Source organism: Mus pahari, chromosome 19 (assembly GCF_900095145.1).
Source record: "Mus pahari chromosome 19, PAHARI_EIJ_v1.1, whole genome shotgun sequence".
Taxonomy (NCBI): domain Eukaryota; kingdom Metazoa; phylum Chordata; class Mammalia; order Rodentia; family Muridae; genus Mus; species Mus pahari.
Window position 1 is genome coordinate 31,999,367 of NC_034608.1, and position 16,197 is coordinate 32,015,563.

The window sequence follows — 16,197 nt, forward strand, 5'->3', positions numbered from 1 at the left end:
CCCAAAGAAACGTAAGGAATAAAGAGGTTAACTACACCCAAAGAAACGTAAGGAATAAAGAGGTTAACTACACCCAAAGAAACGTAAGGAATAAACAATTCCAAATCAGAAGTACACATTCACACACACACACACACACACTCACACTCACACCATACACATGACCACCACTACCACCCCCACCCCCACCAGCAACAAAATAACAGGAACCAACAATCATTTGGTCATTGAAATATCTCTTAATACCAACAGTCTCAATTCCACAATAAAAAGAGAGACATTAACAGAATGCATGGGAAAACAGGACCAATTTTTCTGCTGCATACAGGAAAACACATCTCAACACCAAGGAGAGGCATCAACTCAGGGAAAAGGGGTGGAAAAAGATATTCCAAGGAAATGGACCTAAGAAGAAACTAGTGGGGCCATTTTAATATTTAACAAAACAGACTTCAAAACAAAACTATTTGGAAAAGATAGGGAAGGAAAAATCCAAGAGGACATTTCAGTTCTTAACATCTATACCCCAAACACAAGAAACACTACTACAAATTAAATCATATATTTATCCTCACATGCTGATAGTGGGAGACTTCAAGACCCAATCCTTACACATATACAGGTCATCCAGACAAAAACTGAACAGAGAAATAATGGAGCTAATAGATGTTATGAACCAAATGGACCTAACATATTTACAGAACATTTCACCCAAATACAAAAGGATATATATATATATATATATATATGAATTCATATATATATTGTATATATAATTCATATATATATATATATATATATATATATATATATATATTCTTCTCTGCACCTCATGGAACTTTCTCCAAAACTGACCACATACGCTGACACAAAGCAAATCTCAACAGATAAAAGAAAATCAATTATCACACCCTGCATCCTATCTGACCACCATGAATCAACTCTGGGTATCAACAACAGAAGCAACAGAAAGTTTACAAACTCGTAGAAACTGAACAGCTCCCTTCTGAATGAAAATGGATCAAGACAGAAGTGAAGAAATTAAAGACTTTCTAGAGTTGAGCAAAAATGAATTTACTATGCACCCAAACTATGGAGCACAAGGAAGAATAGTCCTAAGAGGCAGGTTCACACCACATCATCAAAATGAGCAAGAGGGAGGAACCAGACCCTAAGAGGCAGGTTCACACCACAGCACTAATGACCAAGAAGGAAGAAGCCGAGCACTGTTACAAAGCAAGCCCAACCCCCAAAGTGTAAATAAAAATGCCCAATATATCTGGGATTCACTTACAATCTTCCAGGCTCCTCCAATGGGCTTGGGTCACTTCTCCGGCTCTGCCCTCTGCAGCACACCTGGCTTGTTTGCTAGGGGCGAGCCAGCTCCACTCCAGCGCTGCTGCTGTCTTGGAGGTCGTCCTGCGATACTGGCATCTCCGAAATGCTGGGGTCTTCTGCTGCAGCTGGGCTCCGCTTTCATCAACAGCCTCTTAGGCACAGGGTGCCAAGCCTCAACTTCTCTTCATGCCCCTTTAATTCTGGGGCTTTGACACTTGAGGCTGTACCTTCTCCAGTGGCCCATTATGGCCTCTTTCAATGCCAAGTCTCAGCTGTTCTCCATGACCTCTTCAGCCCTTTGAAACCAGCACCAGCTGGGTGACTCTTACACTACCAAGTCTAGCTGCCAGCACAAGATGCGACCTTGGCTGACTCTGGAGCACAGCTTCTGTGAGCCTACTTTGTGTAAACACTTCCCAGAAGATTGCACCTCAGTGATGCTGGTCTCTTCTTAATCTCTGCCAATTTCTCGGCTTCAGCTGACCAGCATCTTTTTGTCTCAGCAAAACATCAGTTTTCCTTTATTGTTCTGGACTCAGGCATGCCAATTCTTCAGTCCCAGCTGCTGGTAACCTCAGATCCATAACTAAGTCCTGGTGGATGGAGCGTTTCCTTCCTCTGAAGCTTCCCAAGCCAGACCTCCATCACCTGCACTCCTTTCAACAATCTCATCTTCCAAGCTCCCACAGAACAGCCCCTGAGCTCTCAACACTCAGTGGCTCTTCTACCCAAAGTTCCAAAGTCCTTCCATCATCCTCCCCAAAACACCGTCCCGTCTGTCACAGCAATACTCCACTATCCTGGTACCAACTTATCTTATGGATACTATTGCTATGATTAAACACCATAACCAAAAGTGAGAGAGCTTGAACGAGTTTCTCTGGCTTACACTTCCACACTGTAGTCCATTATTGAAGGCTCAGGACAGAAACTCAAGCAGGGCAGGAACCTGGAGGCAGGAGCAGATGCAGAGGCCATGGAGGGATGCTGTTTACTGGCTTGCTCCTCATGGCTTGCTGGGCCTGATTTCTTATAGAACCTGGTACCACCAGCTCAGGGCTGGCCCCACCCACAACGGGCTGGACCCTCCCCAATCAATCACCAAAATGCCTCACAGCTGAATCCCAAGGCAGCATTTTCTCAATTGGTTCCCTGCTTTCCCCTGACTCCAGACTGTGTCATTAACCCAAAACTAGCCAGTGCTCCTGAGACTCCATTTGCAGTACAAATGAAGAGTCAGGATGTCTCTGCCCCTTGTTTAGCATTTAAAACCACCTGTCCCTTACCTCTGAGAGGCATTGTCTCATAACTTGTTTAAAATTTAAAAAGACACTGTATAAACTCATCAAATTGGCACTATAGAAGTAATCGCATGTATTAAAATCATATCAACTCAATGGGCCCGTAGTAGACATGTTAAGTCAGCAATGTGTCAGTGGGAGGGTCACCTACTTGTCACCTGTGCATTCTGTAAAAGAACTGAGAGGACTTGAGTGCCTAACAGGCTCAGGAGCCTCACCTCTGCCTGCTCACCACAGTTGGTATGGAATACTCAACTAGCCTTGTTTCCTCATTGTCTGGAGCCAGTTCTATACTTTGTATCCATGGCTTCTGGTGTAGAGCCAGTTCTATATGTTGTATCCATGGCTTCTGGTTCCACACCTAGTCAGGCAGCTAAACTCTGTTCCAGAAGCTTGCTTCAACTCCAATGCCCTCAACAAACCTTCACCTGGTGTGCCGTCTAACTTCTGTATCTGCAGCTGCCTAGGACAGACTCCGTGGGCTCAACAAATCTCTATCTGCAGAAATATTTACAATTCATAACAGTAGCAAAATTATAGTTATTTAGTAGCAACGAAAATAAGTTTACGGTTAAGGGTCACCACAACATGAGGAACACATTAAAGGGTCACAGCATTAGGAAATTTGAGACCTCTCAGTGAAGATTCTTTTAACTGCTTGAACTCTTAAAACACGTTGAAGCCTGTGACCTACATGTATACATGACAGGGGTATGTTCAGTGTGTGATATGTAATGTGCAATTTGAAGGTATTTGTAAGTAAGATTGGCATAAGGTCTGGAAAGATGGCTCAGCCATTAGAAACAGGATCCTTGCAGAGGAGCTGAATTCTGTCGCCAACACCCATGTCAGTGGCTTTCTTTAGATCCCTTGTCCTATGTCCATGATGTTAATTTTAATAAACTTCTTGCCCAAAAGAACATTCTACATCAGGGTCCCCCAATCTCAAGACTGAGATCTTTCACTGTGTTCCTGATGCAGCACACTCATGACAAACAGTGAGTTCAGGGGAACCTCATTCCTCCCTGGAGGACAGTGCCACCTAGCTGCTGGGCTCCCTGCTCCCCATCTGCCAGCTGGAGACTGTGGGACTAGGGCAGGACCTAGTATCCTTTGACCCCCATGCATGCATGGAGTGACGTCCTTGTCGGTTCACCCTGCTCACTGTGGCCAACCTGTCAGTGGATGTTGGGCCTATGACACGAATTGTATTCTTGGCGGCAGACATTCAAGGTGTTTCCCAGTCAGAGGTGTGAGCGGTTCTGACGTCATGGGTATCTGAGCTGCAGACCTGGAGGACAGCATTTTACAAAGCCAGCTGTGAGACACACCCCTCCAGATCTGGAAAGGAAAATTACCTTCTCCTGGTTACGTAGGAAACCACAAGCCATGCTAAGCAGATGCTGAGCCAGGCTAACGTGAGGACCTGCAGAGTCGTGACCCTCAAGCCCTGGCAGGGACCCGGCAGGGTGGTGAGTTCTGGGGCTCTGGCTTCCTCTAACTCCTGTCCTTTCCAGGTCTAACTAGCATTCCAGGTCCCCTTTTTGCTCCTGGAATCTGTGACTGTTCCCACCTCAGACAGGAAACTTGGCAGCAAACTCGGGAGGATGTCAGCCAGCCAGTCCTCAGAGGACCCGAGTGGGAGGCGAGGCAGGCAGGCTTGTGGAGAGAGCAGCTCAGGGAGAACTGCAGGCATGTCTCAGCATGCCTGGGCCTGCCCCACAACCTGGTTCTGCAGAGCTGCTGACTGGGGACTTTCCCCCCGCGGTGGCTCTCACTTCGGAAGCTCCCCTCTTTCCCAGGGACAGACACAGGACTGGGGGTGGGGGTGGGACTTTGCTGCCAAGTTGCCTGAATGCCAGAGGCGGGGTAGGAGAGAAGGTGGAAGACTGAGCTCACAATCAGACTGACCAGATATGGAACTGTCTTGTGCTGTGGCTCCAGCCGCGGACACTTTGTGTTTCCCTCAGGGGCTTATGCCCTCCTCTCCACCCTCAGACAGCCTGAACTCTTCAGCCTCAGGCTAGTTGAGGCCACAGATAAGAATCCGGTAGATGACTGTTGGCCCTAAAAAATGGGCTGGGAGAGCAGACAGGAACTCCTTGGGAACAGATGGGGTTGGGAGGGGCACTAGTTTTGTGGGTGAGGTCTCTTTGGAAGCAAGGGTTCTTGAATGTGGGATGGAGGCCCTTGGAGAAGGAAGTCTTCCCCATCATGGGCCCTGAGAGAAGACTGGATGGGTTATGAGAGGGGCCCAAGTTGTCCTGAAAGATCGTCAGCTCAAGAGAAGGGGTGGGGAGAGCCTGTCGGTACCCCAGGAGGATTTATCTCCATCCCAGTACTGCTCAGTCTCTGGGCTCTGCCTCAGCTTCCTGTCCTCTCCCCGTGCCTCAGTTTCTCCATCTGTAAAGCAAGGGTCACCCTTTAAGATGCCTTAAGCTTTGTCAGACCCAAACAAGATGGCTGAAACCAGGGGCTCCTTCACCCCTGAGCTTCTCTTAACCTTACAGAACATTTGCTCACCCCTGGAGAGGGTGATACTGACGCCACAGGTCACTTTTGTCAGCTGCGGTCACAGTGTGATGAGCTCTGGAAATGTTCCCCCCACCCCCAAAGCTAAGCGCACACTGGGAAGATGCTGAGAAAGTTGTCAGACCAGACCCACCTACTGGAGCCTCCTCTAATGGAGAGAGCAAGCTCCTCTCTCAGAACCTGCTAGTGCATCTCTAAACCTCTGGCAAACTCCCGGGTGTCCTGACCCAGGAGAATGATGGGTGCCATTCTTATTTTCCCATGAAGCTCACAGGTTCATCAAATGGACCATAATAGGACACCAGGACATCAAATGGACCATAATAGTCTATACCTCTTCACACCCCTAAAGTTGCATGCTCTTCCCTGATAATGCAAGACTCCTCACCACCTCGGCCTCGCAGTAGGAAGTGACACAGTCTGACTACGTGGGAACCTCCCCTTCCTCTACACCTCTAAGAGGGGACCACGCAGACTCTGTCTCATGGGCTAGAGGGCTTATCAGATCCTCCAAATGCCCATCTGCCTATCGGAGCAGCCACCCGCGATACCGTGCCTGTAGATGCACCAGTTAACTCTTCTATGCATCTTCTTGCCACAAAGGACGAGCTTCCCGGTGGCCCTAGGACTTTCTCAGCCTTTCAAACGTGAGCCTGAATTCCATCAGGTCCATCCTGGAACCATCCCTTCCTCTTGATCTTCCCGTCCCAGCTTGGGTTCTCTGCGGGCACATATCCTGGACTCCCATCAGTTATGAACCCAATAGGACGTTGCTCTGGGTGGGGGAGGCAGCAGACCCTCTCACCCCGCCCCAAGTCTCCTAGTGACCATGGCAACCCCAGAAGCCCATTATAGGATCAAGCTTCTGCCACCCCACCCTCCATTCAATGGACTATGTCTACCATATCCTTGATGAGTCTAGGTACTTAGGCCTCGGATGTTTGAGCAATTGTTTTGCTTTGATTGGTGTATGTGGGGTCACATGGGAAGGTGATGGGGGGGGCACATGGGAAGGTGATTGGGGAGTTCACCTCCCCAAGCATCCTTAGAGAACTAAGCTTCCAGGTAGAGGTACTAAGGAGGGCTGTGGCCCAGGACCTGAGGTGTAAGGATGTGGGTGCAGGGAGGACCAGTTCTGAGGTGACCTTGTCCCCTCTCCTCTCCAGCTGCGGCCTGAAAGTTGTCTACATATGACATTGTAACTCCAGCGATGTGTTCATATTGTGTTGTTTCCTTTAGTGAACAATTAGCTGGCTTTTAAGCTCTGTGATAGCCAGGAAGCGGGAGTGCCTGTTGGTCCTGAAGAGTTGGTTGGTTCCTAGGGCTGAAAGCAGAGTCGTTTGGAGGATCTGCGCCACCAGAGGGCGCCATCAGACAGGCAAAAGTGGCCACTGCCTAGTCCTGGTGTTTGGACAAATAAGCCTACTGGGGCAGCAGCAATGTGGGTGGATAGAGGGGAATTGTGGGAAGGCTGGCTGGCTGCCTAAGCATGTACTCTGCAGAGGTGAAGGGAGAAAATGGTGCAGAGCAGCTACCACAAGCCTGCACAGCTAACAGGGCACCCTCCCCTCTGCCTCTTAGCTCCCTCAGTCTCCTCTCTTCATGTCTTAACTAAACTTGACTAATATTTACCCAAAGTCTAATTTTTACAAAACGCTTTGTAGATAAAATAAATAGTATCAAAGTAGTCTGTTCTACTGTCGGCAGGGCCCATGGGGACACCAACTTGGTCCATGTGCTACCCGATCTCCTCGGGGGCAATGTGGATGGGACATGTAACACAATCTACTCATGACCTGAGCAGAGGTCCCTGTTCCCTCTTGCTGCAGTGACTATCTGCTGGAAGATGAATTCACTGTCATCTGTCACCTTACCTGTGATTGGCCTTGGATTGGAAGAGGGTCCCTTGCCTTGGGTATCCGTTGGCTGCTGTCACTCTGGCCCTGCCCATGGGGGGGGGGGGAACACGGAGCCATTCCAGGCCTAGGCTGTCTTCCCTTAGACCCCAGAGAGCTCTGCTAGCGGCTGAGTCAGAGGGGTCTTGTCCTGAGACGACTGATGGTTCTATTAAGGTCAAGCTTGTGTTAGTGACCTGGCGGGAAAGATCAGGCCCAAAGATGACGGGGTCCTTGGGGTCTGAGTCACTGGGGCTCCTGGAAAACACCAGGTAGTGGGATGGAGAACCCTAGAAACTGGGTTGTCAGCCCTCCCCGAATTCCAGCATCACTTGGATCTGGGGAGCCAAGCAGCTGTGCTGGGTCATAATGGTAGGCATCCTTCAACAGCCTCTGGCCATCTGAAGCAGTAACAAGAAAGCCCACTGGTGAATGGACCCAGTGTCTTTGGTTGCCCATGGACATGTGAACACAAGGCAGGCACCCTTTGTCCCTCAAGCTCCAGGTCTGTTTCATCCTTCCAGTAAAATTGGCTGCTGCCTAAGTATAACTGAGCTCCTGCCCTGACTCCGAGTCCTCAGCACATAGATGACCACCTCCTTCTCCCTGGATGCTGAGCTGCCACTCTGAGCAGTTCCAGCCTGGACCTCTTTTTCTGAGACAGGGTTCCTCTGTGTATCCCTGGCTGTCCTGGAACTCGCTCTGTAGACCAGGCTGGCCTGCACCTGTCCCTCAGGACCATGGCTGTGGTGACTGCCAAGAAAATAAAGTGGTCCTAGCACCAGGTTGGACAGACAGATGTCCTGACTGGGGTTGATAGGCCCTTCCCCAACTTGCCAGGGCTTGGGGTTTGGAGCCATGTTATCCTTGCACATTTAACCTGTTTTTCTACTAGGGATGCTGTGTAAATGAGAAGACCAGGAATTTCATCACACCTTCCTATACCAAGTGAAGGGCCGTCTTCTCTGGGCTGGGAGCACATGACCACAGCCAGATCCAAAGGTAGGAAGTCCCCATGATGAGGATCATATGGGAATGCTGGACTTTGGTTTCTTCAGCAACAAGCACAGAGGGTGGCCAGGCTGCTGGGCATCCCTGGACCTTACCCTACAGGGACCTTGGCACCCACCGTGCCTTCCTCCGAGCACCGTGTTCCACTATGTATTTGGGCTGACTCCTGCTTGTAGCTGTTGTTTTCAGAACCCACAGGCTAGGACATGACAACATTGCCCACTACTACTGACAGGAGTCTGCCATAGCCACCCTCCTGCCTCAGTCCACACCCTGTGGAGGAAGAAAATGGTCTACAAACAGCATCTCATCATGCCTCTGGTAGCCAAGAGCACACCTGGATGGTGCTCATGCCCCCCGAGCATCCTCAGGCTACAACAGACTAGGAATCTATCTCTGCATCATAGCATCACTGGCCTTTCTCCCAGCGATGGCTAATCTTACAAATTGTGCAAACGGGAACCCCAGGGAACGTGTCAGAGGGTTTCTGGAGTGAGCACAGGACCCCTGTGGCCCTAGCTGCACAGAGCCCCACCCTTCTCTGCCCTCCAGGCCTCTGCTACCTTCTCCAAAGCACTGGTGCTTTCCTTTGCCTTCTTCTTTGTGTGGTACGGGATGCAGCATACCCAGCTGGTCCTTATCCTGGAGACCAAATGCACGAGGAAGTGAGAACCCCCTCCCTGCCCTGTAACGTGCCAACCTCCTGGCTAGCAGCCCCCACCCCTGGCTCAGGGAAATTTGAAGCTTTGCTGGTCCACCAATGTACAAAGCCTTGGAGGCCTAACCCCGGCTGTGAAGGGCCGTCCTCTCCCTGATGGCATCTATGGGTGCAGAGCCTTTCCAACCCAGCTTTCTCTAGTTCAACACCACAACCTTTCCCTTCTGCTTCTTGGTTGTTTTGCTGGCGGATGGGATGACAAGTTGTGGTTTGCTGGTGGAGGGAAATGTGACTCCTGGTAAATGTGTCCCCCAGCTCTGAGAAAGATTACAGTGCTGTTCCTTGTTCCTTAGCCTCTCTGGTCCTCAGAATCACTTGGCTTATGCATGGCTCGGGGGATGGAGGGAAGGCAGGAGGCACGGTGCTGCCACCATAGGAGTTGGTGGTGGGGATGTCACTCTGGATAAGCGCCCCCACTCAGGTAGTGCCCTCCACAATACTTACTCATCTTCAGACAGGTCTCCTGTGTTGGGGAGCCTCTTCTCTTCTTTCATGGCACAGGTGATTCCCTGGGGAGGTAGCAGAGCCACCTAGGGAATCCACCCAAGGAACAGACAGGGACAGAGGCCAGGCCCTGTGACCCTCAGTGTCCTTCCAGACTATACTGTTGAGTGGGAATGCCCACCAGGGACCCTGGCTCCTTATGTGACCCCCCCCATGGCCCCTGGGGTAGGATGGGGAGACCTGGCCCCTTGGTCTAGTCCTTCTGCTGGCTGACCTTTCCGGAGTCCTCAGAGCTTGGGGTCTCAGAGATTTAATGGCCAGATTTTTTTGTTTTTTGTTTTAAACCTATTGTGTGATTCAAGACCTAAAGGTCTAACAGGTGTAAACTGGAAAATAACCCTCAGGCACCCTTTGAACTTGTCAACAGAGGTGCTCAGGAATCTCCCCAAAAGACTTCTGCTCATTACAGCAGAGAAGCAGAGGAAGAGACGTCAAATAACTATGTTGGCAAGCCACTGAGAAAACTTCATCATTTTATGGATAATGATGGTGGTGATGGTGATATAGACGTTATTATAGATAATAATGGCAGTGATATTGATGATGATGATGATGATGATGATGTGGTGGTGGTGATAGTGATAGTAATGACAGAGATATTGGTGATGATGGTGGTGATGTTGATGGTGACAATGATAATGAGCGTGAAAATACGGTGACAGACATAAAAATGCAACCGTTGTTACAGTAGTGATAATGCTAATGTTAACGGTGGGCCCCTCCAGTGATGATGGCCGTGATGTGGTGAAGGAGAGATGGTGAGACAGCAGTGTTCTGATCACCGTGGTGATATTGGTGATACTTAGTTCCAAGGTCACAGTTTTGCGAGCTTTAGGAAACAACCCTAAGATGCGTTTACTATGGTTTGCATTCCATGATGGAGCATCGAGCACAGGAGGCTGTGAGTGGCTTGAGCAGTTACTGACAAAGCCATACACCTCCCGTTCTCCCAGCTCCAAGTGCACCATTTCCTCCCCACAGTATAATTCCTACAGACGCTCTGGGTACCTAAGGGCACAGGGCGATGCTAAAGGGAGGGAGACAGAGACGGATAAAGACAGAGAGACAGAGACATACAGAGAGAGAGTCAGAGAGAGAGACACACACAGAGAAATAGAGACAAAGACATACAGAGAGAGTCAGAGAGACAGAGACACACAGAGAGATAGCGACAGAGACATACAGAGAAAGTCAGAGAGAGACAGAGACATGCAGAAAGACAGAGACAGGGACAGACACACACACACACACACACACACACACACACACAGAGAGAGAGAGAGAGAGAGAGAGAGAGAACGTAGGTGTTCTCATTCTATTCCCAAAGGCAGGTCCTCAGAGCCAGCACCATGGAGGGTCCCTAGAACGTCTGGCCCTGGATCGCTCCTCCCACTTCATCTCATGTATCTGTTATGTTCCAACCCACAGTGCAGACGCTTTCCCAGTGGGTAGTTTGGATTTCCGGGCTGAAGGGTTTTGCCTGTACCTCCTCCTCAGTATGGTTTCCCAGGTCGATCTCCACAAACACAGATGGTTTCTAAGGATGGAAGTGATAATTTATGAGTGAGCTTGACAGAATGCAGACTTTTAGACATCTGGGGCTGAGTGGTTCCACTAGATTCTGGTAATGACAGAGGGCCCCTGTGAAGCTTGGCAGAGGCCCCATGGTAACAGACATCAAAGTGTCCAGAGGGTTGGCTCTGGGCAGAAGAGGGAGGAGTATGCCCTTCTGCCTCATTGCTACCCACTGGAAACAAGTTATTGATATTCCAAGGGCTTTCTTCCTTCTTTAAGTTTGAGTGTTTGGGCCTTCAGGTGACAAGGTACCTGCGACCTGGGGATCTTTCCTCATCCCTGATCTACTGGGAGCACATGGGTCACCTCCATACACTTGTCTAGAGCCACATTCACTGACATGAGATCGACTCCACAAGATGGGATGATCCAACAGCTGAGGGCACACCACCTTGGTCTCTATTTGGCACTTTGGCTGGCCCAGAATCTTACCAAGGACAATCTGTTGAGAAGTCCTGGTGAAGAATGCCTTCTACCTTTCCCTGTGACACAGGTTGGGAAAGAGGAGAAAGCTACCTTCCCTCATGAAGGTCGCTGCGAGATTTATAATTCGGTATGATGTACGGAAGATGCACCTCAGTGGCCAAGGTCAGGTGTGCCCTCAGTCGCCACACCTGGGTGCAGGTCTCCGGGTAGGCTAGGCTCAACTGGAAGGTGGAATGTTTTCAGTCCACACCGCTAGTGACTTCATTGTTTGGCAAGCTAGGGCAGGATGCTGCAGGATCAGGCAAATCAGTCCCGAGCTTGATCCCTCAACCCCTCACTGGCCCAGTTGGATAGCACAGTACCTGCTTAGATGGATTTATGGGCTAAAGCCTACAGTGTGCTCATAGCCCACTGGAATTTGTCTACAGCTAGATTTAAATATCTTAACTCCTGTAGCTAAAGAAAGCTCTTGCCTGCTTTTCTAGAAGGTGATCCAATTTCGTGGACTCTGAATGCTGCTCCTGTAAACCCAAGAAGACACCAATAGCTAAGTATAGGGACCCCTCACAGAACGACAGACAGACAGAGTGGGCAGAGTCACCCAAGGCCTGACCTCAGCCGCCGAGATACATCTTCCTTTGCAGGCATCGTCCTGTTCCCCGGTGGCACTGGCCTCTGAGTCACTCTTCTCTGGGTCCACTTTTGCACACTTGAGGTCCACTTTTTCTGCCTCATCCTGGCTCCTTTTCTTCCTGTCGTCCTCTAGGCTCGCCCGACTGGAGGTGAGTGTGGTAGAGGCGTCAAAGACGCAGTTTGGAATAAGTGTCAGGACAGGAGTCACCTGCTGTCTTTCTGGCTCCTCCCCTAATGCTAGGAGTGGGGTATACCTGTGGGCCCTTTGGAGGCAAAAAGAAAGACCCTCCTATTCCCTCTAATGACTCATCTTGTCTGGGGACACCGGCTCTGCTCCCTCCAGGCAGAGACTTTAGTTAGGGCACCAGTGGACGGCTATGCCTGTCACTCATGACCACCTTAGTAGTTCCCCTCCCCCTTGTATTTTGTTGAGTGTGGCTTGGGGGACTGGAGTTGTATTTTGTGGGGGAACACAGCTACCTCTTTAACGTTGCCAGAGGGAAGATGACTCAAGATAGCTGCCGGCCTTTGACATATTTGGGGTTACATTACCCAAAGTCCCTGTCCTTTATCTGAGTCTAGACAGATGCTGTAGGCCTATGTGACATGTTGGTACCTAGTTCCAGCAACCAATGACACCTTCAGTGGCTCCTTAGTCACCAATATCCTTCTACCTCAAGATTTCCTGGTCTAGGACCTTCCACTGGTATTGGCTCATGGGAAGTCATTTGTAAAGAAGCAGTCTAGGCTGTTCCTGGTCCACAGGGAATGGACTCTGAGAACTGAGGAAAGCCCTTGGTTCCATGACTTGTAAGCCCTCTGGAGGGCAGACGGTCTGGGAGAGGCACATGGAGGTATTTGTTGAGATACTTCCACCAAGCCAGAAGTGAAGAGTGCTGTCTGCGGTTCAGACACACTACGGTGGCTTCTGTTTTTATGACAAGTCTCTTGGATCAAGAGGATTCTCAACCCTACCAACCATCCCTTCATTCAAAGGATTCAGTCTCCTTTGGGTCTCCGTCCCCCAAGTCCTGACCCTGATGGAGGGCTCCAGACCCACTCCCCACACCCCAGTTGTCACATTTCAGAAGAAAGCCTCTCCCACTCACCAGGTGCCATCATCCGTGTCACTTCTTGGGTCTTTACCTTGGTCCTCAGAGTCTGAGGAGCGAGGGCAGTTGGTTAGTACGTGAGTATTCTAAGCCAGCTATGATGGCTCCTGCATCTAGGCCTTCCCACAGTTTGCTACCTCACAGGCTCACTGTCCTGCCTGGTATTCCTCAGGGCAGGCTCAAGGCCAGCCTGAGGCTAACAGCCATAAGCTAACAAGACTTCCCTTTCTCATCTTTGTTGGCTTCTTCGGCCATGCTCCAAGGATACATCCATTCCTTCTGCCCCATCACCTTCCACGCCTTAGCTTGCCCTTTGAGCCCACTTCATGCGTTGTTGTAAAAGCACAACCTCCATTGCTTTCTTAGTATATCTTTGTGACCCAGCCCAGGCACCCACAGCCTCCTGGAACACACCCACAGGCCCGCAAATGTCCTTCTCTCAGTGTGGACTATTGAAGATGCAGAACAGGCGATAAGAAGGGACCCTCCCAAGATGGCCACTGGCTGGAAATGGGAACATCCTGACCCCTGTCTCATAGCTCTGAGGACCATCATTGGGGTGACTGGAGGTACCTTGAATGTGCTCAAGGCTGAGGGGACCCTAACAAGCTGACATGAATTCCCTAGCTTCAGGGCAAAAACTGTAGGGAGCTGGGCCAGGTGATCCCGGTTTGGGGGGTGGGGTGGGGAGGGCGCTAGTTGGTCTGTGAGCTCTCCCAACTTGGCATACTCCTTCTGCAAGTCACTTCCTCCCCTCAACTTCCAGGGACCTGGAAGTTCAGCATAGTGTCCAATGGGAAGAGCTGTGCACAGATAACATCTTTGAGGCTATATTCTCGGCTTTCCCCCAGAGTTGCCATTTGAGCCAGACCTCAGCTGGTATTACCTGTTCCCCGCAGTGGCTTTGTGACTCAGAAATTCCAAAGTGCTAGAGGAGGGTTCTTATAGAAATCAAGCCCAGAGCCTGAGTTGGAGGGTTCCCGCACAGAGCTGGCTGGCCCTTTTCTGGGGGTTAGCTTGCAGGCTAGATGAGGCAGTGCAGGACAAACTTCCTCACCAGTTGATCCTCTTGTCTTTCCATTCATTTCAAACCTCGCCCCAATCCCCCATGCCGTCCTTCATAGAGATGCCAGCTGCTTAGCCACCTGCCTCCTTTCCAGAAAGCAGCCTGTCCCTTCTTGTGCTTAGCACACCTGGCCTTGGCCTGTGCCCTGTGTCTCAGGAGACCCCGTGCTTGACTCGGCATTGCCTGAAGTGCTGAACTCAGAATTGTGGACATCTGTGGATGTCCCAACAGTGAGAAGCAGGAGGCTGAGGCCTTCTAGCAGGGGCTGAGGGGCTGAGGGATGTTACACAGCTTTGCATGGCAATTCAGACCTTGACAGTCCTCAAGTGCCCCAGGGAGAGAAAAGGGCAGGTTTCAGTCCAATCCCAGCCTCAGGTGAGTCTAGAGGGTCAAATGAAGGAACCTGATAGGAGGCCTGCTGGTGACTTAAATATCTTCAGAAGATGTAAAAATGGACAGGGAGGGCTGGAGAAACGGTGCTAAATGTACTTCTAGAGGTCCCGATTTTTTTTTTAAAGATTTATTTCTTTATTATATGTAAGTACACCATAGCTGTCCTCAGACACCCCAGAAGAGGGAGTCAGATCTTGTTAAGGATGGTTGTGAGCCACCATGTGGTTGCTGGGATTTGAACTCTGCACCTTTGGAAGAGCAGTCGGGTGCTCTTACCTGCTGAGCCATCTCACCAGCCCGAGGTCCCGATTTTGATTCCCAAAACGCACATGGGACTTAAGACTAATTCCAATCCCAGGGGATCCAACACTGCATGTCCACGGTGCACATACACACATGCAGGCAAAACACCCATATACGAAAGGTAAAATAAAAGGACTGGGAGCTCCCCGCACTCCCAGACACATGTACACACGTGACCATGTTCCAGAAGATGCTATTAGGAGAATCTCCCAGCCCCGGTCTTTCCTATTAAGTGTCCCAAGCAGAGTGGTCAAAAGAAAGGCAGGGTTTCCATTGCTTGGTGCAGCTCTGGAGTTAGAAACCAGCTACCTTCTCCTAAGAGCAATGTGTCTTGCATGGCACACAAACTGCCCGTGTCCAGATGTCCACAAACTACTTTCTTAAGGCTGGGCCAGGTCTGCCTGTCCTCCCAACCCTCCAGGAGGGAGCCACCTCCTACCTAGCTCCTTGCGCTGCAGCTTCCTGACGCAGACTGGTGGATCCCCCTTCTGGTGCAAGCCGCCCACACTCCTGCTCCTCTGGAGCCCCACCCCTTCACTGGCCATCTTGAGGTACACAGGGGTTATTCCCGAGGGCAGGGCTCCAGGCCCAGGCCGATGCTTCCTGTGAGTGGTGGGATCCTTCTCCATCCTGACCCAGAGGGAAGGAGGGCATCACCAGCACAGCCTCAGACCAAAGGCATCTCTGCCAGCCTCTCCCTGCCTCTCTGCCAGCAAAGTGGTCCAGCATGAGCTCACTCACTGTCGCTATGCCGCTGCTGTGACATCATAAGACAGAACTGAATGGGTGTTGAGGGCTGTCCCAGAGGTCCCTCCCTGCTGGCTCTAGGTTGTTTGTTTGTTTGTTTGTTTGTTTTTGAGTGGTTTGCTGTCTACCACTTTCCTGTACTTCTGGATTCTTTAACAGCGAGGGCCTTCTAGACAGCAGTGTCTCACAAATGTGTTCCTGAAGCCAGTGCTCTCTCCCATTTGAGAATCTTTCTGTTTTAACAGGCATGAGGATGGCAGGAAGCAGAGTCCGGAAAATAAATGACTGGCCCTGGGGCAGTGTGATCCGGTTTACATTCAGGCCCGTGGGTCAGAACTTACCACCGAGAGCAGGGCTTGGTGGGAGACATTTTGGTGACTTACAGGGACAGAGAAACCTGCCCATACAGGACCTCAACTGCAAAAATGTCTCCCAGCCGAAGGCTAGAAATCAAGGAGGGGCAGTGATGTCTCCCCTGCAGCCTCTCCCAGGGTCTACAGATGTCATCTTCATGGACTATCCCCCAATCTGTTTCTTCATCTCCTCTAGGACAGCGAACACAGTGGATTGGGGCTCCCCCTGGTGTAAACATAGCACACAACTCTCCCCTCAGAGGGGATGTTTGCTTTACAGCTAAATACAA

General features: G+C 50.4%; 1 protein-coding gene across 1 annotated transcript; it reads right to left on the reverse strand.

The window, feature by feature from the left end:
* Nucleotides 1-6,388: 6,388 nt before the first annotated feature.
* C19H13orf46 (chromosome 19 C13orf46 homolog) lies at nucleotides 6,389-15,493 on the reverse strand. The gene is made up of 9 exons (XM_021219896.1): nucleotides 15,247-15,493; nucleotides 13,043-13,094; nucleotides 11,914-12,076; nucleotides 11,774-11,821; nucleotides 10,786-10,836; nucleotides 9,240-9,304; nucleotides 8,641-8,719; nucleotides 7,046-7,324; nucleotides 6,389-6,495 (listed from the first exon to the last, which is right to left on the reverse strand). Exons 1-8 carry the CDS (start codon nucleotides 15,434-15,436, stop codon nucleotides 7,313-7,315), a joined length of 660 nt encoding a protein of 219 aa, XP_021075555.1. The 5' UTR covers nucleotides 15,437-15,493; the 3' UTR covers nucleotides 6,389-6,495; nucleotides 7,046-7,312.
* Between the last annotated feature and the right edge of the window lie 704 nt (nucleotides 15,494-16,197).